Source organism: Nanorana parkeri, unplaced genomic scaffold, assembly GCF_000935625.1.
Source record: "Nanorana parkeri isolate BGI_ZX_2015 unplaced genomic scaffold, ASM93562v1 scaffold60, whole genome shotgun sequence".
Classification (NCBI taxonomy): domain Eukaryota; kingdom Metazoa; phylum Chordata; class Amphibia; order Anura; family Dicroglossidae; genus Nanorana; species Nanorana parkeri.
In genome coordinates this window covers 17,590-43,913 of record NW_017306328.1, presented here as the reverse complement: position 1 = coordinate 43,913, position 26,324 = coordinate 17,590, and the positions used below count along the sequence as shown (strand labels likewise).

The window sequence follows — 26,324 nt, the reverse complement described above, 5'->3', positions numbered from 1 at the left end:
GGAAGTGATGTAGAGCACTTCCTGTTCATTCATAACTGGGGACACAGTAAGCATACTAGGTCCTCAATTATTTACAAACACTCAGCAATCAGTTCTGATCGCTGAGTGCTTGTAACCCATTCTCTATCCTGACTGCTTCGCCTGCCACAGGAGGCCGGGCGGTGTGGTGCGGTGCAGGAGGAGAGCTCGGCTTCCTGTGACAGCTGAGAGCTCTCTCCTCCCCATGTGGTCTCCTGGAAAATTCCCTCCTCCCCGCTGGACGCCGGTCTGTGTCCCCTCTGATCCCCACTGCCTCTGCCGACACAGCGGGCCCGCAATGCGGGCACATTCGGCCACATAAGGCTGGACGCCCCTTTTTTTTTCTCGGTTTTATTTCAGCGCACATTTCCTTATAAGGCAGCCTAAATTTTGGTGCATCCCTAGCGTAAACCCATGTACAGCCGCCTGCACCCATTTACTACCATGGGTTTGCTGGTTACCTTGGGCATAGGGCCGGTGCTGCCACTAGGCAACCTCCTACGGAACACTGCTGCCTAGGACGCAGCCTTGACCACTGACCCCCCACAGCGCCCCCCCATCTATTTCAAATTGCAAAAGCCACTAGCAGGCTGGCTATTGCACCCGGCCACTGAGCAGAGAAGCGGAACTGAGAGACAACTTCCTCTCTCAGGTCCGCTCCTCTGCTCAGTGGGGGGAAATCAGGAGCTAGTCTATTTCAAATTAAAATAGCCAATAGCACTCTGGCTTTTGCTCCCAGCTGCTTACATCCACCTGTTGCCTATGGAAGATAGCCGGCAGAAGAATGGGGCCATGCGGAGGGATTGGGGGTTTCGCAGCGGGAAGGGGGCTGGGGGAGCGCGCAGCTGGCCTTGCCTAGGGCACAAAATAGTATAGCACCAGCCCTGCTTGGGTGCAGGAATACACCTGCAATTTATACCACCAAAAGAAAGCTCTATCTGTCCCCAAAAAAGGGTATAACATTCATTTCTGTACAGCGCTGCATGACGGAATAAATGTCAAAGTACCGCAGCGCTGAATACTGAAAAATGGCCTGGATGGGAAGGGGGTTTAACACCGCGGATGTCAACTGGTTAAACAGCCTCATGTGCCCATGTACAGGAGGGCCAAGAAGTGGTAAATACACCATTGAAGGAGTTTTGTTAGACGTGAGGGGAAATCTACCAATGGAGACACCTGTACTGCGGACAGCTGTCCAAAAGGGAATTTGTGTCACTTTGGGTGATTTCCTCTCACTCCTGTTTGGCCTCTGTGACAGGAAGTGAAGGGACATTTCTTCAGTGGTGCACAGGCAGCAAATATAACCTGGCAGGGGTTTAATTGTTCCTCACTCTGCCCAAAACACATTCATACACTGTAACTGAAGACTGACTTATGGCTTCTGAGCTCTCCCCTCCCTAGTAACATACAATTGGAAGGAGACAATCTTCTAGAATAGGCCATCATATAGCATGTTCCCTCTAATGCCTACAACAAAATGTGGGCACACAGGGGTCTATGTTTATATACAAGATTCACACAGCTTTCACTCTATATTCAGACATTTCCAGAGGAATACAGTGAGAGAAATGTGTAAACCTTGGTTGAAAGTTGTGTGAAAACATTGACAAAATAGACCCCGGCAGTGTTCCCTCACAGGGCTTCTCTGATCCTGCCATAGCATTGCCTATAAATCTTTGAGGCCCAGCCTGCAACAAGCCGACCAGAATTCAGAAATGAGCTCTCCTACAAGCGGAAGAGTTAAGCCTGTGGGCGTGAACCATCTCCAGCTAGGACACCGCCCACACGTCCGCCTCGCCTCCATTCGACAAATTCCACCAATCAACGCGAGCTGGGGGAAATGCGGGAAAATCCAAACACAATAAAACCGAGAAAAAAAAGGGGCGTCCAGCCTTATAAGGAAATGTGCGCGCATGCGCAGAAGGTTAGCTCGGGCCGCCGGGTTCCAAATTGGAATGCGGCCCCGGAGATAGAGCCCAAGAGACGGCGAGGAGCAGCGCCGGGACCCGAGCAGCACACAGCTCCGCCCTTCCTCTGAACCGAGTAGTCAGCCCCCCGGATCTCAGGCACTCCCGGAACTTTGCTGGATGCGCGTATCACGGGACAATGTTAGGGCAACAACAACAGCAGCAGCAGCAGCCGCCGCCGGGTTTCTACTACTCCCCGGGAGGCAGCAGCGGAGGGCTGGATGAGAGCCAGCTGTCGACCTATGTGGAGGAGTATCTGGAGTGTATGGAGTCCCTTCCCCTGGATATCCAAAGGACCATCTCCTTACTGCGGGAGATCGACACCAAGTACATAGGTAAGCGGCTCCACACGTGGCCGGGGGTCCCGGGGACACAGGCATGTGCTTTCCTCTATGGCCAGCCCGGTAACCGACCCTCTCCCCTCCATCGATGGCCGGTACAGGTCTGCAGTTAGGGGATTGGTGCGTCATCGCCTTGTATAGGGTAACGTTCGGTACCCAGTGCTGTATGGAATTCCAGCACAGACTGCTCAGCTGTGTGCACAGGTTGGCTGACGAGACAGCTGCTAGGAACTAGATCTCCTCCCGGTGAACAGACTGCCTACACTCTTATCTCTATCACTCTGGTTGTGTGTCACTCTTGTGCCATATTCAGCCATTTTGGAAGCTGGAGGATAGCGATCGCTGTAGCCGTAGTAAATTACAGGTCGCAGTCCGCCCTGACAGGCTGTGCTGGGGGGTCCTCGTTTGTACCCTGCCCTCTACTCTGATCTGTGTGATCATGGCTGAGGGCACTGTACTCATTCCGGGGTTCGCTATGAGCATTGTCGGGCGTGCACGGTGCTCTATGTGAAGGGGCTGCATTGGTTTTTATTATCTGTGACTTGGTGGGCACAGTTACGGATGCAAAGCGGCTGGGAGCGCACCATTGACGGGTGTTATATTGTATCAGCTCTTCTATACCGTGTAAAGACTGTATAGTGACAGGGGCGTCATTTCCGGGGCGGGGCTCTGCCCAGGAACACAGCACACACGTCCCCCTGCCGTGTCCGCCCCCCTGTGGGCGGAGCCTGCATACCACATGCATAACGTCATGTCATCCACACCCGCCCTGACATGGCCCGCCCAGTTGTAGTGTCATGGCCCGCCCACTCTAGAGTTGGCAGCCTATGTTTACACTCGGGACACGCCCCTTCCTCCCAATTATGTCACTTATAGCTCCTTGTGTCATGTTCTATTCATCTGATGCATACAGCGGCGGCTTGGCCGCCCTTGTTTGTTTATATGTGGCTTTGTGTTACTGTGTGTATGCGGTGGGTGACCATCTCCTCTTTTATATGTATTCCAGAGGAGGAAGAAACATCCCTTGCAGTGGGGCTACAATAACATGTTAACCCTTGCGGTACAGGGGGTTATCCCTTTTTTACAGTTTAGTTTTTTTGCAGTCCTGTACTAGGGTGACAACACTGCTCTTTTTGTAGATCTAGTGCGGCAGGGAGTGTGTTGTTAGCAAGATCGTCAGGTAAAAATAAAACTAATGGTGATGCCACTAAGGACTGCTTTATATACAGTTTTAGGTTTAGATACGCTTGCAATAGCCATGATTTTGTATGCATTAGGGTACAACAATAGAAAGTTTTGGACAGAGCTTGTGTTCTCATCTATATCCTTTTAAGTAAGAGCAAATCTCCCTAAAGGAAACGCACATCAACAAAGCCTGACTGATGTTCCACCCCCTTTTATTTTATGTAGATTCAGGGGGGTTGAGAAGCTCTTTTGTGGCCAGCTGTGTCCTCATTGGAGAGACCCCACTTCCTGTTCACCAGGACAAGAAGTAAAGTGAAATCTCCCCAGTAGGGACAACAGTAAACCTGTCAGGGCTAAAACCCATTCCCCACTCAAGGCAGCACCAGACAGTATTATTGTGAAGTCAGAGTTCCTCACTCTAGTGATTTTCTTTTGAGAGAAGCTGATCATATTCTTAGATTTAGACTGTTGTATGACGGGGTCTCCTGGACAGATCCCAGTTGTCATTTGTAGAATGCAGATTTTATATTGAAAAGATGTCATGGGAGTTCTATTTATTCAGGAATCAGGTTTCCTCTGCAAGGGTTGTTACCAGGACTATGTCCTCCTTATGTACTACATCATTGCTTCAGTGTTTGCTGTGGCCTGATCATGTTTCTTGCTGTATAATCACTCCTCAGGTAGTACATAAGAAGTATAGGACATGGTCATGTTTCTTGCTGTATAATCACTCCTCAGGTAGTACATAAGAAGTATAGGAAATAAAAGATCAACGTTTCATACGCAGAAATAGAATCCAATGCTCGCTATAGGCAGCGGTTACTTACCGTACATATGATCAGGTTACAGTAAACGTATAACACACAGGCCTGGGACAACACAGCTTTTTGTTTGCTATATTACAGGGCAATGAGCCATATACATGAAAATATTGAGTGTTTTGCATGTGTTAAGACGTGTGTGTGATCTCTCCCTCTCCTTTAGACATAGGAAGGATGAGACCCATTTATAGATCCCATGTATGGGTAAGCAAGGGACCTTCTACCAGGATGCAATGCCCGAGTCTGTGTAGCCAATTTCTAGGCCCCAAGACATGTAGAAGAGCAGTGTACACATGGAGCGTTTACACAGCATTTGTAGACCATTTGGCAAGCTTTGTTGAAGCCCTTTAAAGCTCCAGTTTAGACATTTTTAAAGCCGTGCTCTTGGTAAAATGTTTCTTAACCCTTGTAGTGCGGGGTTTGCTCGTTTTTTGTCTAGATTAAAAAAATAACAGTTATACTGGCCCAATCCTCAGAGTCGGTTGGCTGTGACAGCACTCCTTACCTGTCTGTCTTCTCCTATGCTGCAGTGGTGGAATGGCACGAGGATCCTTAGACCGCTGCAGTGGAGGGGTAGCGAGGCCGAAGGGGCCGGCTCGCAGGAGTGGGTGAGTATAACTTCTATATTTCTGATCCTAGATAAAAGCGAGCACTTGACTCTTGCAGTGTGGGGGAAAGCCCCACTGCAAGGGTTAAGGAAATGTTTACCTGGAGTTCTTCTCTAAACACATTTTCAAGTGGAAGTAAAGCCTTTTTATGAAAAATAAAAAGACTTGCAGGGGCTTGTGTATTAGTCTGTCATAGAAGATTCTACATGCACGACTCAGTGTACAGGCTCAGCCGGATTCTAGCCAAGAAGAAGTAAATCCCATGTGTGTGCATGATAGTTATACAAAAGAAAGGATCCTTGCTGCACACCGTACCGGGATTCTCATGTGGATATACCAGTGGGTGCTCGAAATGACTACGGATGGTGCCGCCACGTGCAGATAGTTGAAGAACGTCACCAGCACCCCAAGCGATAATTACAGCAGTTTAAGTATTTATTGAAGAATGCCGTGCCTCATATGCAAGCACTTTATGTTCCCTCATCTCTTGAGTCTGAAGGGGACCCTGCGTGGCCCTGAAAATGCTTGCATATCAGGGACGGCATGCTTCAATAAATGAATATGTAAACTGCTGTAATTATCGCTTCGGGGTGCTGGTAACTTGTAGCTGGTGGTAGTTATGTCACCAGGGCCTGGCCAATCGGGGTGCTAGAAACTCAGAACCCAGAAGAAGGAATGAAGATGGGAGGGCTGTTGAGGGAAAATGCTGACATTGCAGTGCTGAAGGGGATGAATGTGTTGAGGCATTGCAAGACTCTTGACAGCCACAGGGATGACTCCCAGAGGCAGATCCCCCCCTTGCCTTAGACATTGATGTGAGGGAGGAGAGGATGTAATCAACCCAGAATAAGCTTGTTTTCTGCAGCCATCATCACATTCATACTTCAGATTGCAGTTGCAGTCTCACTCAGCAGTTCATGCCCATATGATATTGGCTTAATGAGAACTATGATGTGTCTGAACTTCTTTCACAATATGAGTGTTTGCAGTATGCTTTATACATCTGCCATTCTAAAGATATTTGTTGTTCCTTTTTCATCTGCAGAAGCACTGAAAGAGGTTGATGAGGTCTCGGAGAAGCATTCAAATGAAAGTGACCCACACCAAAAGAAGCGTTTACTACAGCAACTTCAGAGGGCTCTGATTGTGACCCAGGAACTGGGTGATGACAAAATTCAGCTTGTCACACAGGTGCTGGAATCGGTAGAAACTAGGACTAAGCAGATCGATGCCCTCTGCAAAGGCTTCTTTGAGCCAGAGGAAAGTGAAAAGCCTTTGGAAAAGTCCAAATCTGAGCCCAATACAGCTGAGCGCTCTACTCGGAGACCTCGCAGACAGCGGAATAGCGAGAGTCGGGACTTGTGTCACATGGCCAATGGAACAGATGATGGTGATGAACCACCCAAAGAAAAGAAGGCCAAGTCTTCCAAGAAGAAGAAACGAACCAAAGCCAAGCAGGAAAGGGAGATGTCCCCGATTCCGTTTGTAGTTGACCCCAATGAGCCAACATACTGCTTGTGCAATCAAGTGTCCTATGGGGAGATGATAGGATGTGACAACGATGAATGTGCCATAGAGTGGTTTCATTTCTCCTGTGTCGGACTTACCTATAAACCAAAGGGCAAATGGTACTGTCCTGACTGCAGAGGGGACAATGAGAAAACCATGAACAAAAACACAGAAAAAACAAAAAGGGACCGGAGGTCAAGATAATAATATGAGGTTTTTTCTTTTTTAAGTGGGTTTCTTGTATAGTTTTCTGGACTTTTTTTTTGTATGTGGGAGCGATGTTTTAGGTATAAGTGATACTAATTTTAATAGCATTGCAATATTAAAATTTGTTATGGCTGTAATTACATTTTTCTTTTGGGAAGATTCTTTTTAGACCAGAACACCCTAACTTAGTTCCAATTGCAGTGAGCTCGTACATGAACTACTAAATCCTTTTTGTTTCTTTCAAGTAAAACGTGCAGCACCAGAATGGAGAACGGTGCACACTCTCCAATACTTGTATTTTGAATGCTTGCTTGTATAGTAAAGAACTCCAGTATAACACGTAAAAAGGGAAGGAAAGGCAAACTGCCCGCTATATGCTTACAGAGCCACACTGCAGCCAGAATGGACCCTGACTATATTGTTGGGATCCACCCGGCTGTCTGGTTCTACGGCTGGCTCTGCTTCTCTAGAGCCAGTCAGCTGTGCCCGCCCTTTCCTCTGTCTGTGCTCTCTGAACAGAGAGTGGAGGAGGAATCCCTGTGGGGAGTGGTGACTGACCGTAACTGCTCTCTGTAGGGAGAAAACCGTGAGCGATCAGTAGTGACATGATCACTCAACTCTTGGTATAGAACCAGTGAGTGATAGCTACAGTGTCCCACGTCGTATATTTCACTCTCCCAATACTTCAAGTACACGTTTGTTTGGAAGGGAGGTATATTGGTCATGAATAGACTGCTTCTTGTGTTGTACCATAAAATCTATATATCTGCAGCTGATTTGCTTCTGAAAATGCTAGTTTCCTGGCTTTTCTGCTGATCCTTTGGCTCCAATGAAGTGGAAAGCAATGGAGCCAAAGGCTGCCACTCAACAACCATTTTCTGAAGGAGATTAGCAATAGAAGCTTACATATTGCTCTCCAGTTTTCTTTAAGGGAATGCTATGATTTTTATTTTTTGACTGTCGCTATGTAAACAAAAAATGTTTTATCCCAACTCCAGCCTGCAAAGAAAAGCTTTAATATTTGCCTGCCTATCCATCTAGGTCACAAAGCGCCACTTACTTGTTCAAGACACGTCAGCACCTGGTACAAATCGTGGTGTGTCTGGTGCCCGGTGCAGTCTCAGAGGCACTACATCTCCACTTAGTGACCTAGGGCCTGCGGATAAAACTACAGAGTTCAGTGGGAGAGCATCGGCATCTTGATATGTTTTGGAAGTGTTGATTTTTCAGCAAGATCTCTTAAAGTCAGTGGAGCTCAGCGGCGCAGGCAGCAGGACAGAGTCGTATTCATTCGTTTCCTCTGCAGGCTTTACAAAGTTTAGCTGACAAATAAACACTTATTACAGAGTGCTTGCAAGACACACGAGGTAAAGCACACAGGGCTTTTTGATAAAGCACGGCACCGGCGATATTTTTGCACTGGTGTATGTACTAAATAGGTGAGACTTTTTAGTAGGAAAGAAAGCCAAAGTATGGTAACAATGGACCTGAACAGATACTGCAGCAGTTTGAAAGGCTCCTCAAAGTTGCTGCCTTTTGAATAGTGCCGTTTCTTTTTACATTCAGGTGGTGCTTAGTCCTCCTGACGGCATACAGAATCTGGATGTATTCTTAGGTTGATCACATTGGAATTTTCCATTTTAAGCTACCGTATTTAGCGGTCTATAAGACGCTCCGGACGATAGGACGCAGGGCTTCTGTGACAGAAATTGTCACAGAAGCTGCAGTTAGTGATCGCTGAGACAGGTGGCGCTGTCTCGGTAATCACACAGAGCCGACGAAGAACGACGTTCTTCGTCTGCTCAAGGGGCTCTATGGTGAGCTCCTATGGACCACGGCGGGGGCGGGCCCGATCGCCGCTCAATTTAATACAAGGGATCTAATTAGATCCTTTGTATTAAACAAGCAGCGGCTCCCACTGTACATTCAGCTCTGCTTGTCAGGAGCAGGGCTGAATGTATAAAAAGAAACTACTCGCCCGGCGCCTGAAACTGCATGTCCCAGGCTTCGGGCGATAGGTATTTGCTCCATAAGACGCAGGCACATTTCCCCCCTCCTTATGGGGGAAAAAAAGTGCATCTTTATGGAGCGAAAAATACGGTAATGACCCCTTTCATTAAATGGCAAATAGACCCTGTCATCGGGTAACTGTTTAGGGTGCTTACATACATAAAATGTTTATAACAAAGTAAGAGAGGCACTCATTTTAGAAATGCCAGGGCTGTACAAAATACCCCAAAATTGCCCCCTTTTGGAAAGTAGACATTCCATGGTGATTTTGGGGGTGGAAGTGAAAGGGTTAAAAACTCCCAAACTCTCAACATGAATCTTTTGCTATTCTCTTTTATAAATCTTCATATGAATCTTCGGCTGATGTCTGAGCTGTATGATGACTCTAATCACTCCTGTTCCCGGACACACTAGCAGCCTGTATGTATTTTCTGAAGTGCCATTTTTAGACAGCAGATCAGACCTAAACATCCACCTGTAAACGTACACATTTGTTTTGTGCCATCTATAGAATCTTTAAATAAAAAAGGAGTTTTTTTTTTCTTCTATTCAAATGAAACAAAGATCCTTGGCCCACACAATCGGATGTCGACCAGATAAACCTGCATCTGATTGGATACGATATGTTACGCATCATCATTCTTTGCCCTGTACTCCAGGAAATGTAACTGCAAGGGTAAATTTAAATCACCGGAGCCTGGGGAAGAAGAAGCTGTGGGGACCGGTCTAACAGCCAAGTGAGACTGAGGATTAGGTGAGTTTCTGCTTTATTTTAGCCCCTAGAGCAAAGTGAGCAGTTAACCCTTGCAGTGCGGGGGTAGCCCCACTGAAAGGGTTAATTTTTACATTTCCTGAGGTTCTTTAAGGCAACCTTGTCACTATACAAATGAAATTTTATACCTGTAAACAAAGACTAAGGCTTACCCTCAGCTGCCCACACTGCTCAATAGATCTAATCCCTGAAGTCTGCTTGGAAACCAACACCTCCACTCTCCCCGGTTCCTGCTGCTGACCTCCATATCATTAGTCTCCTGTAGTAACATGGCGGTCAACAGGAGGAACTAACTGTCTTCTACTTCAGCCCTCAAATATTTATGATGGCTACGTTTCCCATAGCCCACATGTGTTAAGTTTAGTCAGAAAGTTCCCCTAATAGATACTTTCTTACAAACTCTTATTGTATTTGATACTAAGATAGAAAACATCTGTCAGTAGCGTGGGTCTTGGTATGCATATTGCGGCCATTGGTAGAGCTTCAGATTGTGTGCACACCGAACTGAAATGACGATTTAATACTTTTCATGGAGCATTTTATTTTGCAGACCTCTGCCATCTGTGCTGAGCCATCTTTTCCTCTCCTGTAGTTCTGCATGTTCTCTGTGTCTGCTGGGTGTTCTCTTGCTGCACATGCACATTCTCTGTGTGTGTTTTTGCTGCACATGCACATTGTGTGTGTGCTGTCTGTTTGATTCTGTATTATGTGTGTTCCCGGAACACGTAACCACTCTAGGATGTACTCCAGTTGAGGTACACCATGGCAATGAAGAGGGAGAGTAGATGCCATACAGAGGGAAAAATCTAGCACTGCAAAGTAGAGGGGGGTGAAGAATTGTGTGGGCGTGCAATGGAGCATGCTCACTGAGGCTGTAAAGCTGAATAGGTGAAAGTTGCTACGGGTTACTGCACATTATTGCTCCTTGAATATTATTAAAGCAAAAATGTATTCTAGTGCAGCTTACCAATTCTTGGATGTGGTTCCTGCATTAGTGTCCCTTTTTTTTTTTTACCCTTTATTTTTACTTGGTGATCCACCTAATCTGGTATTTTCCAACTTCCTTTAACCACTTGAGTACAGCTTTATTTACCCCTTCATCACCAGGCTATTATACAGCTTTCAGTGCTGCGATAGTTTTACTAACAATTATTCTGTCATGCGACACTGCACACAAATGAATTTTATAGCATTTTTATTAAACAGATACTTTCTTTTGGTGGTATTTAATAACATGTTTTTTTTTATTTTTTACTAAAGTACACAAAATTGTGAACAAAAAACTTTCCCTTTCTGGTAAAAAAAAAAAAAGAAAAATGCCAAGACAGTATGAACACCCCTGAAATGTCGCCTTTTTTTTTTTTTTTTTTGCGAAAGACACCAAGGTCTCATTTTTTGCAACAACTTTTTGAAAAACAAAGCATCCTGTTATTGAAAGGGTTAAAACAGTGCTTGGTAATGGTGAACTAGATATAGCTCATCGGGTCATAAACAGAGGGATCAGGAGGTGAAGGAGTTAATGTACAGGCCACAATTCAGGGGTAGGCTGAAGATCAGTAGTTTGGGAGGAGTGGCACGGAAGGAGTTAAAAAAAGTCATGAAAATACATTGTTTCTCCCATTCACAATTTACTGCCCTTCCTTCCTAGTAAGAGGAAGGGGAGGGATCTTCATTGTAAACTGTACCAAAGCAACCCGAGCCACTGTGATGACTAACGGTACTGTGTCTCTGTGTACTGAGCTGTCCTAGGAGGGCTCAGTGCACAGGTCTTAGCAGTCGCCCAATGGCTATTTGTGGAATGATGTCTTAAGATGTAATTCTAATAATAGACGTCCACTGCCCCACTGCGGTATGGAGATGTTTAACAAGTCCAGCAAAATATGCAGATTGAGGGTTGAGACAAACCATTTACCACTGACAAGGGGTGCTTACAATGGTCAGCTTTTATTCATTGATGTAAAACCTTTATTCCAAAAGGAAACCAAAAACTGTTTCTGTATCTGCTTAAAAAGTGTTACCTGGAGTTCAGATTTTATTCATTAGTCAAGTCCATCTAAATTTGTTATTCTGTGTAACACAAGCCTCTCCCCTGGGCAATGCTGCCGTCCAATGATGACAATGCTGCTGTCCAAAGGGTGGCTCTGTTGCTCCTACATAGAGGTGAAAGCAAAAGAAAACTAATGCAGCCACCACATTGAGGCCTTGTGCACACACCAAATGCAGAGCAGATCCGCTCAGGTTTCTGCACATGCAGTGGGATGTACTGCGTTTTTGATGTGTTCCGGGCCGTTTTTGGTTAAAAAAAAAAAATTTAGTTTAACGTGCTTACAGTGTGTTCCAGGCATTTGCATGTGTTTTTGATGCGTTTGCAGATCCAGAGCAGGTAGAATAGGGCCTGCTGCAGTTTTTTTTTTTACCTTCTCTGGAACTGCACGCTGCGATGTGAACTGGAGCTAAAAATACCATAGGAATACATTGGACGCAGTTTTGATCTGGTCTGCAACTGCTCTGCTCTGCACCTGCTCCGCGCTTGGTGTGAACAAGGCCTTAAAGTGACATTAAACCCTCAGATTTTTTAACATAAACTAATACTGTAATGTGTGCCTTACTGTAATCCATGGTTGTTTCCCTTCTCTTTGCTGCTCTTCCTTTAAAATCCTCATGTCTTCTCATGCTTGGGGAGAACTTCCCTTTTCAGCTCAGGTTACAAACCTATACACAGACACCGTGTATCCATTCCTGAGCCAAGGCAGTCTGCTGCAAAACAGAAGTTCTGCCCAGCATGAGAACAGATACAGATTTAAAAGGAAGATCAGCAAAGAGAAGGGAAACAACCATGGGTTACAGTAAGGCACACATTACAGTATTGTTTTATGTAAAAAAATCTGAGGGTTTAATGTCACTTTAAGGATTGTAAGCTGAAATACATTACACTTTTGTTATTGGGTTTAGATGCGCTTTAAATGAGGGTACTGTGGTCATAAACCTGGTATACAGATAAAACGGGTCAACAGACATGAGATGGCCGTTTCATGTGTTTAATTTGGGTGGGTGGGAGGCTTAAAATCCATGTACCCTCAAAGTCTCTGCATAGTAAACACTTGAGGTTGCCCAAGAGTTTTGAACTTTGATAAAGATTCATCTTTGTGTCATAAAAATAGACCTGTATTATGAATTCTCCATTTCTAAATCTTTAGAGGTTGGTCTTTGTCATCGGGCTCATCTTCACTGCTCGTAGATTCCTCACCAAACAGATCGGCTCCCTTGGTGAGGTTATTGTCTTTATCCTTTGATGCAACTTTCAGGGTGACAAGGGACGGAGTATCACTCATTCCAAGAAGAATAGTCTTTCTATCAGGAGCCAAGGACAGGCAGCAGATTTTACTGTCGGGGGTGAACACAGAGACTAGCGTGGCATCGGCCAGGTTCCACAAACTGACGTCGCCTATAGAAAAAGAAAGAACAGATTCATTGGACAATAGCCATGCGCTGTATTTTCAGATTACTAATATATAAAGCTTACAGTATAGTGACATTTCCTAAAGGCTGAGCTCTGACACTCACCCATGACTTACTATTTTACTTGTATTGGCCAAAACAAAAATGCATAATGCATGACAATGCAGATGTAACAAGTGTGAAGGGAGACATAAATACCGGCCTGCAATGAGCATGCAGATTACAATGATGTTAGAGCACCTAACCTACATTCTTATATACTATATTTATGGGTCAGTGAAAGGTGTTTCACTGTTTTATCTACCAAAGGAGGTTTAATTCTGTGCAGCCAGTCCTGAAATGTATAGAGCTCTGCCACAATGCACAGCCAGGCAGGAGACACACTTATTTCCTAATTCAGAGATTCATGTCACCATGTTACTTCCAGCCTGCCCAAATGGACAATGAGTCTGCACCATTACCTCTGCCCAATCAGCAGGGAGCTGATCAAGAAATCAGTAAAGCTGGACCAGGAAATAGAAACGTTGGAAGTGCTAAAGATACCCACCAGACAGTAAAACTGCCTTGGACCCTCCTTCCATGATTTGTATTCTGCTGTCAACCGTGAGGTTAAGGTTTTCATATCCCGGAATGACTTTGTGTTTATGCTTGAAAGGGTCCCAGACCCTTATTCTGAAAATTGGGGGAGAAAAAATTCAGGTTAGTCTGACATATCTCAAATTATCTTGTAACAATATGTGAACAACTGATACATATATATATATATACACATACACACAGTCATGGCCAAAAATATTGGCACCCCTGCATTTCTGTCAGATAATGCACCACTTTGTGCAGGAAATGGTTGCAATTACAAATGTTTCGGCATTCTCATGTTTATTTCTTTTGTCTGTATTGGTATGACAAAAAAGTGGAGAAAAAAAAAAGCCAAACCTGACGCATTCCACGCAAAACTCCAAAAATGGACTGGACAAAATTATTGGCACCTTCTCCAAATTGCAAGAAATAATTGCAGTCCAAGTTTTTGTGGAAAAGCATTGACAATCTGAAAGTTACAAGTCCATCTCCAGAGATCTTAATGTTCCTGTGTCCACTGTGCGCAACATTGTCAAGAAGTTTACAGCCCATGGCACTGCAGCTAATCTCCCTGGATGTGTACAAAACAATTGCTGGTTTGGGGTTGCTTTGCTGCTTCAGGCACCGGATGTCTTGACTGTGTGCATGGCATTATGAAATCTGAAGACTACCAAATAATTCTGGGGTGCAATGTAGGGCCCAGTGTCAGAAAGTTGGGTCTCCGTCAGAGGTCATGGGTCTTACAGCAGGACAATGACGCAAAGCACACATCAAAAAGCACCCAGAAATGGTTTCAGACAAAGCGCTGGAGAGTGCTGGTCTGGCCAGCAATGAATCCAGATCTGAATCCCATAGAGCACCTGTGGAGAGATCTCAAAACAGCATTTGGGAAAAGGAACCCTTCCAATCTGAGAGACCTGGAGCAGTTGGTGAAAGAAGAATGGTCCAACATTCCTGTAGAGAGGTGTAAGAAACTCGTTGATGGTTACAGGAAGGGATTGATTTCAGTTATTTTTTCCAAGGGCTGTGCTACCAAATATTAATTGAGGGTGCCAATAATTTTGTCCAGTCCATTTTTGGAGTTTTGCGTGAAATGTGTCAGGTTTGGATTTTTTTTTCTCCACTCTTTTGTGTCACATTAATACAAACAAAAGAAATAAACATGAGAATGCCGAAACATTTGCAATTGCAATTTTTTGCACCAAGTGGTACATTATCTTATAGAAATGCAGGGGTGCCAATATTTTTGGTCATGACTACATATTTATAGAGATATAGTTTATTTCGGTACAGCATTACATAATTATTAAATGTCAGTCAAAGTACCTAAGCGCTGAATACCGAAAAATGGCCTGGCCAGGAAGGGGGTTTAACACCCCGGTCATCAAGTGGTTAATATGTTGCACTGAGTTGTTCATTGCATGCACATTATAGACGTTTGAAACATAATAAAATGATTCTTAATGCCCATTTTTTTGGGTACCTATTAGGGATGCACCGATATTTATTATTCGGTACATGCCGATACCGAGTACCAATACCAGTACTTCCTCTAACATGGCGTTGTGTCATTAACCGTCGCCCAGCTTCTTGGTTGCCTGGGTACCCAGCTCCATGTTCCCATGCGGCACTGCCAGTCAAAAGAAATCTCCCTCTGACCGGAAGTTCCAGTATCTGGAGCAAGTATCAGAGCATTTGGGCGAGTACGAGTTCTAGTATCGGTATCAGTGCATTCCTAGTACCTATAGAAGTGTATGGTTCAGATACATGGGCAGGAAGTATTATGTAAAAATTCCACAAACAAGCACCTATTAAGCCTCATACTTCAAGGTGTAGCTGTCCTTTAATTCCATTACATTTAGGACTACAGTGGAGGGAAAGTGAATCCCTTACTTGTTTTCTGAGGTGACTCCAAAAACAATTCTGTCAGCTGTGTCAGTAATAGCCATGCAGCAGATATTTGGCTCATTTTTTAGTCGTTTTTTGACCTATAAATAAAACAAAAAATGTCATAAGGAAGAATAAATGCAACCAAGTCAAGAGAATGTGTCAATTATTTAGTGGTTTCAGAATCTAAATGGATAGAAATCTGGCTTTAAGATTGAATCCAGAGAGTTTCGGTCAATGATTCAGACTCTGAATGGTCTAAAGTAGAGGTAGCCAAACTCCGGCCCTCCAGCTTTCGTGGAACTACAAGACCTATGAGGCATTGCAAGATTCTCACTGTCACAGGCATGACTTGCAGAGATGCATGTTGGGATTTGTTGTTTCACCACAACTGGAGTGCCTGAGTTTGGTCTAAACGTAGGGGTAGCCAAACTTCAGCCCTCCAGCTGTGGTGAAACTACAAAACCAATTATTCCTCTGTCTCTGGGAGTCATTCCTGTGGCTGTCAGAGTCTTGAAATGCCTCATGGGACTTGTAGTTCCACAACAGCTGGAGAGCCAAAGTTCGGCTACCCCTGGTCTAAAGTCTTTCCTGACAGAGGGTGCCTTTGCTGACCTCTTCTCCTGAAAATGCTAGTTTCCTGGCTGCCATGCTCACCCTCTTTTTTTTTTTTTTTTTTTTTTAGGACGACCAAGTAGGCAAGGTTTCTTTAAAATGGGCCTATCATTACAGTTTTAAAATGAGTAGGACTCAAATCACATTTTGTTTGGTGAAAAGTACCTCCTTGTTGCCTTGAATGCTAAGAATAATGACTGCTCTATAGGGGGAACTAAAGTAAGAATAAAACAAATTGCTGGGAGGTCGGGATTTTTTGGCAGAGGGGATTTGTAAAGCTAGTTCTGCCAAAACAAAAAAACAGTTTACTCTCTTATATCTATGATGCCATGAAGATCCTGATGCCATGGTGGATGTAACTCCTTACATCATCACTGGCCACCCAATGGCTGAAGATAAAACCCCCCCAGGACACAGCAGTATAATCCTGCTTTAAAATACACCTGCCACAAGAGAATTATTTAGGCCGCCATTGCTAATGTCTCCTCGGCAAAATGACGTTTGCCTCTTTAGTTGGCCATTGGGCTGCCTATCATTTTGGTAGGACAATGCACAGACCACATGTTGGCAGCTCAATGACCAAGTGAAGGAATGCACATGGCAGGCTGACAACGCTGCTACTAATTGCAAGCCAGTGGCTTAGCGTTGTCAGCTTGAAACAGGAAACATAAAATATTAAATATACTTTTAAGTCCTGGGTAAAGCAAAAGCTTGCTTTTGCCGTGTGGCTACTCATGCTCTGCAAGGGTTAAGTACTTCTTTTTTCTAGGTGACTCAATTCAAGCTACAGAAAAAACTTGGTGTTGGGTCTAAAGAAGACTCAGCCCACAGTGGTTATAAAGGATCGGAGTAGCCAAATAGAAGCAAATTAACACATTTTATTGGTCAAATTATTGCACATGAATGAAACAATGCTGCACTGCAATCCCCCCCCTTTAGAAAGTACAATGTTAAAACTGTGACAACGTTGTGTTTCTTAGTTCCTTTAGGACAGGGGTCAGCAACCTTAAACACTCAAAGAGCCATTTGGACCAGTTTCCCACAGAAAAGAAAACACCGGGAGCCACAAAACCCTTTTGACATCTAAATGAAGATAACACTGCATACTGTATATCGTTTTTTACCTTTATGCTATGTATAATATGTATATAGGTAAATGTGGGCTTAGTAACGCGCTGGACTCTGGGCTTAGTAATGCACTCCCAATCCCCACCCCCCACCCCGCTTCTCATTCGGACTCACCTGGCAAGCCTCACAGCCAGACGGTGTGCACTGCAGGGGGTGGGGCATGTGACACGCACTTCTCTACCGTCGCCTTTTACTAGGGAAGCGACCGGGAGAGGAGGTGAGTAACAAGACCTGCCCCCTTACTGACATGCCAGTCGGCAGCGTGGAGCCCCCAGGACCCTGCGCTGTCGCATATTCCACCAGGAAAGGTGCCCAGGACCGGACCTCACTGGGCCCCCCCACAGCCTCAGGCCCCGAGGCCCCAGGGGTAGTTCCGCCCCTGGACAGGGAGCCGCAGCAGAGGGATGAAAGAGCCACATGCGGCTCCGGAGCCACAGGTTGCTGACCCCTGCTTTAGGGCATCCCTCTCTTCTCTACTGAGGTTGTCTTTTCCTCTAAGTGACCAGTTCATAGATCTCAGATCTTTCTGGAGTAGGGGGTCTATTCACTAAAGGGTGAAGAGTTTGGAGAATGCAGGAGAAGGGAACAATCTAGGACAACATAGCTGATCTGGAAAGTGAGGTGAATTGGAGAATTTTTCCACATCAGCTATGTTGTCCTAGATTGTTCCCTTCTCCTGCCTTCTCCAAACTCTTCACCCTTTAGTGAATAGACTCGTAAGTCTGTGAATAAACTGATGTATCGGTTCTTAGTAAAATTGGGCATCGTTTTTGATTTCCTACCTAGGGACGTGGTTCTACTCAAGGATACATTTTCAGGGTATCCTTCCTGATCAGTATTTTAATCCACTAAGGCCTCGAGGTCCTTCAGGGCTCGTAAGTCCATCAGATCTTTATCACCATCAGTTCCATGCAGAGTAGGATCATCTCCTTTACTATACAAGTACCTCAGATAAACTTTTCTCAAGAATAAATACAAGACTTTAAAAATGATGAACTCATCCATGCCTTCTGTTGGTGAGAATGATAAACCTCTGCAGGAGACTGATGTGGTGCTGGTCTAATTCAATATTTGTAAGGTTAATGATATTATTTACTCCAGCAAGCTGATCAGGGATTTTTGGTATTCCTAGTTCCGACGGCTTTTTAGCCTTGTCGTTATTCGTTGTTCCTGAAGGGTTTCCTGTTCTTTTATGTTTTCTTTGTCTCTTTCTCTTATTTTTTCTCTTGGTCTCTGACCTGATCTCGAGGGATTCCCCTCCTCCTCTAAAAACCTGACTGATTTTCTACGTGCTTCACCTTCATTCTCACTGGTGGAATGGTCCCCAAAGGATTTGTTCTTACCGGTATATCTAAAACGTCTCCTTCTAGAGGAGCTCCTGCCTCTACTCTGAGAGAAGTCAAAGATATTGCCCTTCTCCCAGTCCTCAGAGTCCCGATGGAATTTTGATTGTTTTGTTTGTGTCAGAGTCCTCTGGGTCCTCTCAACATCTTTTTTAAGCAAATCATTCTGTTTGTTGAAAGTGTTATGTTCTTTCAAGGGATCCAATTCCTGCTGGCTCAGATTAATTTGACGCTGTAGGTCACTCATCTGGAGTTTTTCTTCCTTGATAATTAACTTAATTATCTCTATTCCATGAGTGATGCATTGTAATTTCCATTTCTCTAGGAATCTATCATTGTGCAGGTGCTCAGCAGGGATTACCTTCTCCCTAAGACCTCTCGGTACCATGCCAGCCTGTACATAAGATTCTAATGACATAATATCCCATTTAAAAATTAATCTTTTATGTTGCCGAAATTTACTGCAAATTTCCCCTTCAACTTCCTGTATCAGTGGTTTAGTGCATTTAAAGGCATCTTTTATTTCAGTGTCTATATCTTCACCTAATGTGTAAGCCATACTGATCTATTAAATGAAAGTTCTAGACCCAGCGTATTCCCACAAATTGCAGGTGGTTATAGTGCAAACTATTCAATTCATGTGCCCAGCTTTAACCGGGGTAATTGTGATGAATAGTCTCAATGGATAATAGGAACGTGACTAAACAGTCACCAAAAATACTGCAAAACCAGAAAGGTGTTTATCCAGAAACTTTACATCATATCAAAAATAGCTCCTTTCCTCACCAGTGAGGATAGACTTAGTTGTACTCAACAATCCATAACCAAATATGACTACAGAAAAAACTCGGTGTTGGGTCTAAATTGGAGTAGCCAAATAGACTCAATTCAAGCTGTTTTATTTACCTGATCCCAGCTGCAATGGTTGCCAGTGCACATTTCTTCTCCCCCTCCGCTCCGGATGTTGTAATGTCTGTCGGCGTCCTCACGTCTATTGCAGGTCAATAGACTTGTATAAGATGTGATGACATCCGTGGTCCTTAGACCGCCGGAGCCCAGGGGAGAGGAGGCTGTGGGGGTCTGGTTTAGCAGCCAGGACAGAGATGGCGTGAGCAGGAATCAGGTAAGTAAAACAGCTGTATTAGTGTCCCCTAGATGTAAATGAGCACTTAACCCTTGCAGTGCAGGGATAGCCCCACTACAAGGGTACGTTTTTTGTTTGACTGGAGATGGGCTTTAAATACAACTAGTGAAAGCATTTAAGTAGGGGGAGGGAAGGGTATCAGTAGGGTCAAGGAACATTCTGACAGGAGGAGGGAGAGAAATGAGGGTTGGCTCATCACTGCACTGTCCAATCATGGACTAGGGGCAGGAAGATGACCAGGCTGTACTGCTTAACTGCAGTAGAAGAACATTTAGGTCACTCATGTTGCTCTGCGGTCTGGTAGGGCTGTGGAAATCTTAGGACTGGATGAACAGAAATACAATCTTTTGGAAGGTAAAGCTCCCATTTATGTAATTCCACTGTATAATAATCTGTTTGCCTGGAGTTCAATCTTAATTATTCAGTATAAAACAATGAATATATTACCAGCCCATTCTGAAGGTCCCAGAGAGTTACATAACTGCTTTTTTCAGCATCGCAGTAGTTGGATAGGGCCAGGTAGCTGCCACTGTATGTCAGTGCAGCATTGTGCAAGAACAGCATTGAGGTCTTGTCTTCCAAGGTGTGCAGGTGGGTCATTGTGTCCAAGCTAAACACACAAAGGTGATGGGCATAATATGAACATACGATCACCTGAAAGACAAAACAACACTGAGAGGGACTGCAGAGTAACAATTTATTTTCCATATCAAACACTAAAAACAAAAGTGTAAAGCTGGCCATACACCTTACAATTATCTGCAGATTTTCTGTGGTCAGATGGAAAAGGTGCAACAGATTCCTCCATCTACACTTAACTGTGTGGATGGAGTAATCTCCACCTGGGCCAATCTGTTGCACTTTTTCCATCTGACCACAGAAAATCTGCAGATAATTGTAAGGTGTATGGCCAGCTTAACTCATCAACACATTTCTGTAACAAAACTGGGGCCTTGGTTTTTAAAGATGAAGTCTTTGGGTTGTCATCCTGGCAGTTTTAGTGCCCATTCAGACCAGAGGCGTTTGGGCTACACTGAAAGACTTTGCCAGCACAGTCCCGATGCAAAGACAAATTTGGGCAAATTTCTTTGTTTACAATCAGTCTAGCTGTACTGAAAAAGTACTGTATGTACAACCACATCCCATTGCACTTTGGCTGTTAGAAGTGCATGAAATGTCACTTGTTTTAACAAAAAAGTAAACAGTCCGATTCATATACTAATACTTTGCTGGTATAAATAGACCCTTAAGCTTGCCATACACATATAGATTATCTGAAGATTTTCTATGGCCAGATGGAAAAAGTGCAACAGATTCCTCCATCTATGCTAAACTGTGTGGATGGAGGAATCTCCCGCTGGGCCAAGCTTCAGCATCTTGCTAGTCGGCCCCGCTGGCTCTCAAGATACCTGAACAATGCCTGCATTTAATCAGATTGTTCAGGTATTTTGAGAGCCAGTGGGGCCGACTAGATACTGAAGCTTGGCCCAGTGGGAGATTCCTCCATCCACACAGTTTAGGGTAAATGGAGGATTCTATTGCACTTTTTCCATCTGGCCATAGAAAATCTGCAGAAAATCTATAGGTGTATGGCTATCTTTAGACTTCTCTGCCTGCATTGTTGTTCCAGGTTAGTAACCTACTATCAGCCTGGAGCCTGCACTTTTCAAAAACTAAGGGGTGTATTTATAAAGAATTCTTTGTGGACGCTTGTTCTGTGCGAATGTAGCCCAAAACTAATGTTCTTGGTAGATTTTCTTTCCAATTCAAATGTACTATACGTGAAATACTGCACTATGGCCACTGGATGGAGCTGATGAGTATAGGAAAGAAGCATTCATTTCCTATGCTCAACAGCTCCATCTTGTGGCCATAATGCAATATTACATGACAGCATTAAAAATGACATTGCATTTAAAGGAAAATGTACTAAGGATTTTTGTTTTGTGCATCCATTCACACAGAACAAACATTCACAGAGATTTGCAGGATCAATGGCTCTGAGAATTGTTGATTTATAGGCCTGTAAGTCTTCAATGGCAGCTACTATATTTTTATCCTACCAGGGTCAGTTAATATTCCAGCAGATATTTTATGATTGTTGCAGAATTGGTTGAAACTCTTAGTGCTTATTTTAAAAAATGTCATGTGTTGCGCATGCCGTGCATTATGTTGTGATGCATCCCTAAAAATGGTCCATGTCAATTTTAGGCTTTATAGTGGTGCATTAGCAGTCCATCAAGCTAACTTGCTAGCGCACTGCAACACAGCGCTAACGTGTGAATGGCCCCTAAAGGACTAGGGTTGCAGCATCAATTCCTGTTAGGCACTGTAGATTCCATTCTTTTTAAGAGAATGCAGTATGCCGAAAAATAAAGTGAGAATTACAGATGGTGGTGTGCCAAGAAAAGCCCTTGCTTTGGTAATTTTATATCATTAAAAATAGGGACACAGGAGGGGGCAGGGCTAATCTCTACATATAACTTCTGCTTCATACATCTCTGGATCTACCAATACTTTAGGCATGCAGTTCTCACTGGAGGTAACCTATGGCAATACATTTTCTCATCATATGCGCAGTTTGAATTGTCCATATTGGTGACATGTTAACTTTAAACCACTTCTTGCCATAAGCTGATTTTTAACATTTTGATTCATTTTAAGTTGGCATTTAGTAAAACAACAAATGTTGTACACAGATGATGTCTTGCAGTATTATAATCACACAGAGACAAAGACAGAAATGCAGATGAAAGGAAATTTGTATTGACAGACAATGCTATTGCTATTTGTTTTTAAGGTGCAGATTACAGGGCTGTTATACATTTCTTTGTTTCAATACTTAGTAAGTCACAGACCCAGAACAGGCAGTTGTATGTCAGATGTCCCAACAGCTGATACGCACATGCTTGCTTCAGGTTAGCGAAGGATGGTATAAGAATGACAGCCCTGGAGCATACGCCTTAAAGAAGAACTTCGAGAAAATCACAAACTTACCCTTGCAGTGAGGCTACCCCTGCTTTGCAAGGGTTAAGCCGATTTACTTACATGATCTTCAGTCCCAGCAGCTCCCTTCAGGCTGCTAGACCAGTTCCTGCAGCCTAAAGATCATTGACATCATCACATTTTATGCAGGTCCATTCACCCACATTAGACATGACGAAGCCAAGAGATATCCCATAGCCGGAGCAGAGGGGAAGAGAGGTAAGTGCTGACCGCCGTGGGACCAAGGATCAGGTGAGTAAAACTACTTTATTTGAGCCCTCTACACCCATGGTTCTCAACTGTTGAGTCGTGACTCAAAAGTGGGTCGCGACCCCGTGTTCAATGGGTCACCGCATGCCTTCCACTTTTCTAGGGGAGAGGCTCCTCAGCCTCCCCCTAGCACAGCACTGTTAGTTCTCATACCAAGCAGCTATTCAAAATATGCTGCCCGATGCCAAGTGTCAGTTTGAGGTGGGGTGGATTGGTTCTATGGCTGCGAAGGACCTCTATTCATAATTGCATTGCTTACAGCTCCTTTACAAGCCCTGTAGAGATGCCTGGACTGGAGTGACATCACAATCTGGCTTCCGACACCTCTACAGGACGTGCAACGGAGCTGTACCAGCAATGCACATATGGATAGAGCTCTGTCACAGCACAGCAGCCCACACTGGATCTCAGACTGAGGATCCACTCCAGGTCTCATAAGATAGGGATACTGGGAGGATCGAAGAACATTTTTTTTTTGGGGGGGAGTGTGTATGTATGAGAATGTGTCTGTGGCTGTGTGTGTCTGTTAGTTTTTTTGAGGGCCTGTTCACACTAGTACTGTGTGTTAATCACACAGTCCCGTGTGATTAACGCACTGCACCACGCAAAATCGCACCTACTGTGAATTCTGGTGTGGGAGGTGTGTTGCAATGCCATTCATTTGAATGGCACCCCAAACGCACCTCCCACCCACAGTTCAATCGCCCGCACCGGAACATGCGGTACAGTAATTATGTGTTTTCCAGTGCGGTGCGACTTGGCTCATGACTTGATGACCAAGGACAAATATGGGTCCTGAGGTTATACAGGTTGAGAACCACTGCTCTACACAAAACGAGAACTCAACCCTTAAAAAGTGGGGATAGCCACTTTTATATTTTTTTGGCGTTCTTCTTTAACAAACAAATCAGCAATGGTTACTTCCGTAATAGTTTCTTTATAAAAATTAGCCAATTCTGATGCTTTCTCTGCATATTTTCCTCATTTTATTGGAAGCCTGATAAGGGGTCCCTGGGGTTCCAGAGGCACATGAAGTTACCTTTTCATTGTCACTCAGCAGGTACTGATCAATCGCATTATTCTTCTCATTGGCCAGCTGCTGCATCTTTTCTATCTCTTTCTTCCTCTCCTTTTCCCTTCTGCGTCTCTTTGCAGTTTTGGTCTCATTGCGTCTTTCCCATGGCGTCAGAAGAACTGAAATGTACAAAATGTCCCACATGATCCAATCACAAACGTGCTGCAAATGTATGAAAGCTGCAGAAGTGATTCACAATTACATGGCACAATATTTTAGTCTGCTGGTTATACAAAGTTTGAGAATGTTTGATTCTATAAGTTGAAAGTATTTTATTTTTAAAGTGACCCACACAAAAGCCAGAGACGGCCAGTAGTAGCCTTTCTATTTCTTGATGTTTCTCTCTTTGTTTCTTAAGGCTGAGCTTACATGGGCGGCAGCCTCCACCACCTCTGAGAAGCAGTCTCTTGTGGATCGCTTTTCAGAGGGCGGTAGAGCATCAGCTGCATGGTGTTCAGGAGGCGATACTGCCTGCTCCTGCATGTGGTTTTTAAAATCCCAATGGGTATATTCTTTTTCAATATCACACCGCAACTGGGTATCCACGGGGTTGTGGTGCAGTCCCGTTCATGCAATGGACCAGTTTGACAAGTGCCACTGCCTTTGAAATGTGGCATGCTGTATATTTTTTGCTGCACCACAACACAATTATCACAGCTGTGGCAATGTATACGGCACTGTTTGACTATAGTGCTGACATTACAGCGGGTGGCTGGGGGCAGTAAAACCACAGTTCAACCAACTGGTATGGTGTACCTCAACACATGACAAATCAAACCTGCACTTTTTTTCCAGTGCTGCACAGCAACACAATGGACAGATGTTGCAATGTGCAAGGTGTGTTTGTAAAGTGCCTAATGCATGACACCAAAACACAACACACCACAAACATGCATTTTCCTGCATATTACATATTGCAGGTAACAGGTCTTAATGGGGTTTTTCTAAATGAAAAGTTTGTTATTGGGTTGACATCTACATGAACCCTTCTAATGTAAAAAAAAATAGTGAAAGTAGGTAAAGACTGTTTTGCCACTTACTGCACAAAAGTAATATGGCATGGCTCTTTTTTATTTATTTATTTATGTGTAGCCTCCATCACCTTCTGTGATGTGGCTACTAGACATTTAGTGATAGCCGGGGCTGTAGTCAGCCTGGCTGGATTATAGTGGCAGTTATCTGGTTAATTCCAGGTGTCTGACAATGCCTGTACCCTCCTGGGCGGAGTGTGACTCTGTCATATTGTGGGACAGCCAATGAGAGGCACTGTAGTGTATGTACAGTGCAGCAGCCAATCACTGGGTTTCTCTCAACCAGTTGTGCATGCTGGGAAAGGGTACATATACTGGTGGGATTTGTCCTGTGCTCAGACTAGCCAGGACCGGCCATGAATTAGGGCTGGGTGCTGTTCAGCCTGCCCCCCAGGCTAGGCATGGGCTGGTGTGAGGGAAATGTTTCCCTGAGGCCTCCAACATGGAGGAGGCCTGTGTTGCTGCCAGAGGAAGAGACCCAGGACCAGGGATAGATCTTGAAGTTTTCTGGAACCTGGGGACTTCAGGAGTATGGCTGGTGTCTCTCCTGTTGAGGATCTATATTCATCCTGCTCATCTGCTACTTCAGTTGCTATCCGCTGTCTCCCAAGTGGATCTACACTGATATGCCAAGCAGGTCTGGTGAGTCTGCAGTCTATGTCTGTTACACCCTGGAAGCTTAGAATTCCTATACCCTCTCTCCTCAGTGAAGATGTTCAATAAAAGCTATTCTGCATTATACTACTGGAGTGGACATCAGTTATTGTGGGCACTAGAAGAAGGGCGGTTAATGCTAAGGGGTGGGCAGCTAAAGATCATCCCCTAGACAGACTAGAGATGAAACGGGCATTCCAGCGGCTCCTTCGGGGGTAGCGCTACATATGTATGTATGTACTTATTATAATTGATTTTAAGCCAGAGAAAAAATGTGGTGAAGTCAAACGAAAGTGAACATTTCTGTTAGCTTAAATACCATTTACAGAAGTTTTCTGTAATTGTCCATTACCCCATAAATACTAATAGTTCTAAGTGCAGACATGTTCCCATATTATCATTTTTTAAGAATCTACCTGTCTCGTTTACTTTTTTCTTCTGCTGCAGTGCTTCCTTATTTGTATTCTCTTTGTATATGTCACGTTCAGTCAATAGATCCAGTGCCAAGTGCTTGTCCTTAAACTGCGGCCTTAGCCGGTCCTTTATAAAACCCGTGTCCATATTCCAAATGACAAAATGATCTCTGCAAAAGTAGGTGGAGATTGATGACAAGCTCACAGAGTGATCATAATATATATCATTTATCATTTCTGTTACCTATTTAAAGTGGAAGTCCAGGCAAACAGCTAAATGCACCACAGATATACTGTATATAT

At 44.2% G+C, this 26,324-nt stretch overlaps 2 protein-coding genes across 2 annotated transcripts in view; one reads left to right on the top strand and one right to left on the bottom strand.

The window, feature by feature from the left end:
- The first annotated feature begins 1,884 nt into the window (after positions 1-1,884).
- Positions 1,885-6,793, top strand: ING2 (inhibitor of growth family member 2). Its single transcript, XM_018576218.1, has 2 exons — positions 1,885-2,320; positions 5,986-6,793. The coding sequence occupies exons 1-2, from the start codon at positions 2,125-2,127 to the stop codon at positions 6,651-6,653; spliced, it is 864 nt and encodes a 287-aa protein (XP_018431720.1). The 5' UTR covers positions 1,885-2,124; the 3' UTR covers positions 6,654-6,793.
- A 5,830-nt stretch (positions 6,794-12,623) lies between these two features.
- LOC108804458 overlaps positions 12,624-26,324 on the bottom strand; it is a 28,805-nt gene continuing 15,104 nt past the window's right edge. Inside the window, exons 8-13 of the mRNA XM_018576215.1 lie at positions 26,025-26,191; positions 23,888-24,042; positions 20,041-20,247; positions 15,370-15,464; positions 13,445-13,569; positions 12,624-12,883 (exon numbers count right to left, since the gene is read on the bottom strand). Of these exons, the coding sequence (XP_018431717.1) occupies positions 12,624-12,883; positions 13,445-13,569; positions 15,370-15,464; positions 20,041-20,247; positions 23,888-24,042; positions 26,025-26,191 (1,009 nt within the window). The remainder of the gene's footprint in view (positions 12,884-13,444; positions 13,570-15,369; positions 15,465-20,040; positions 20,248-23,887; positions 24,043-26,024; positions 26,192-26,324) is intronic.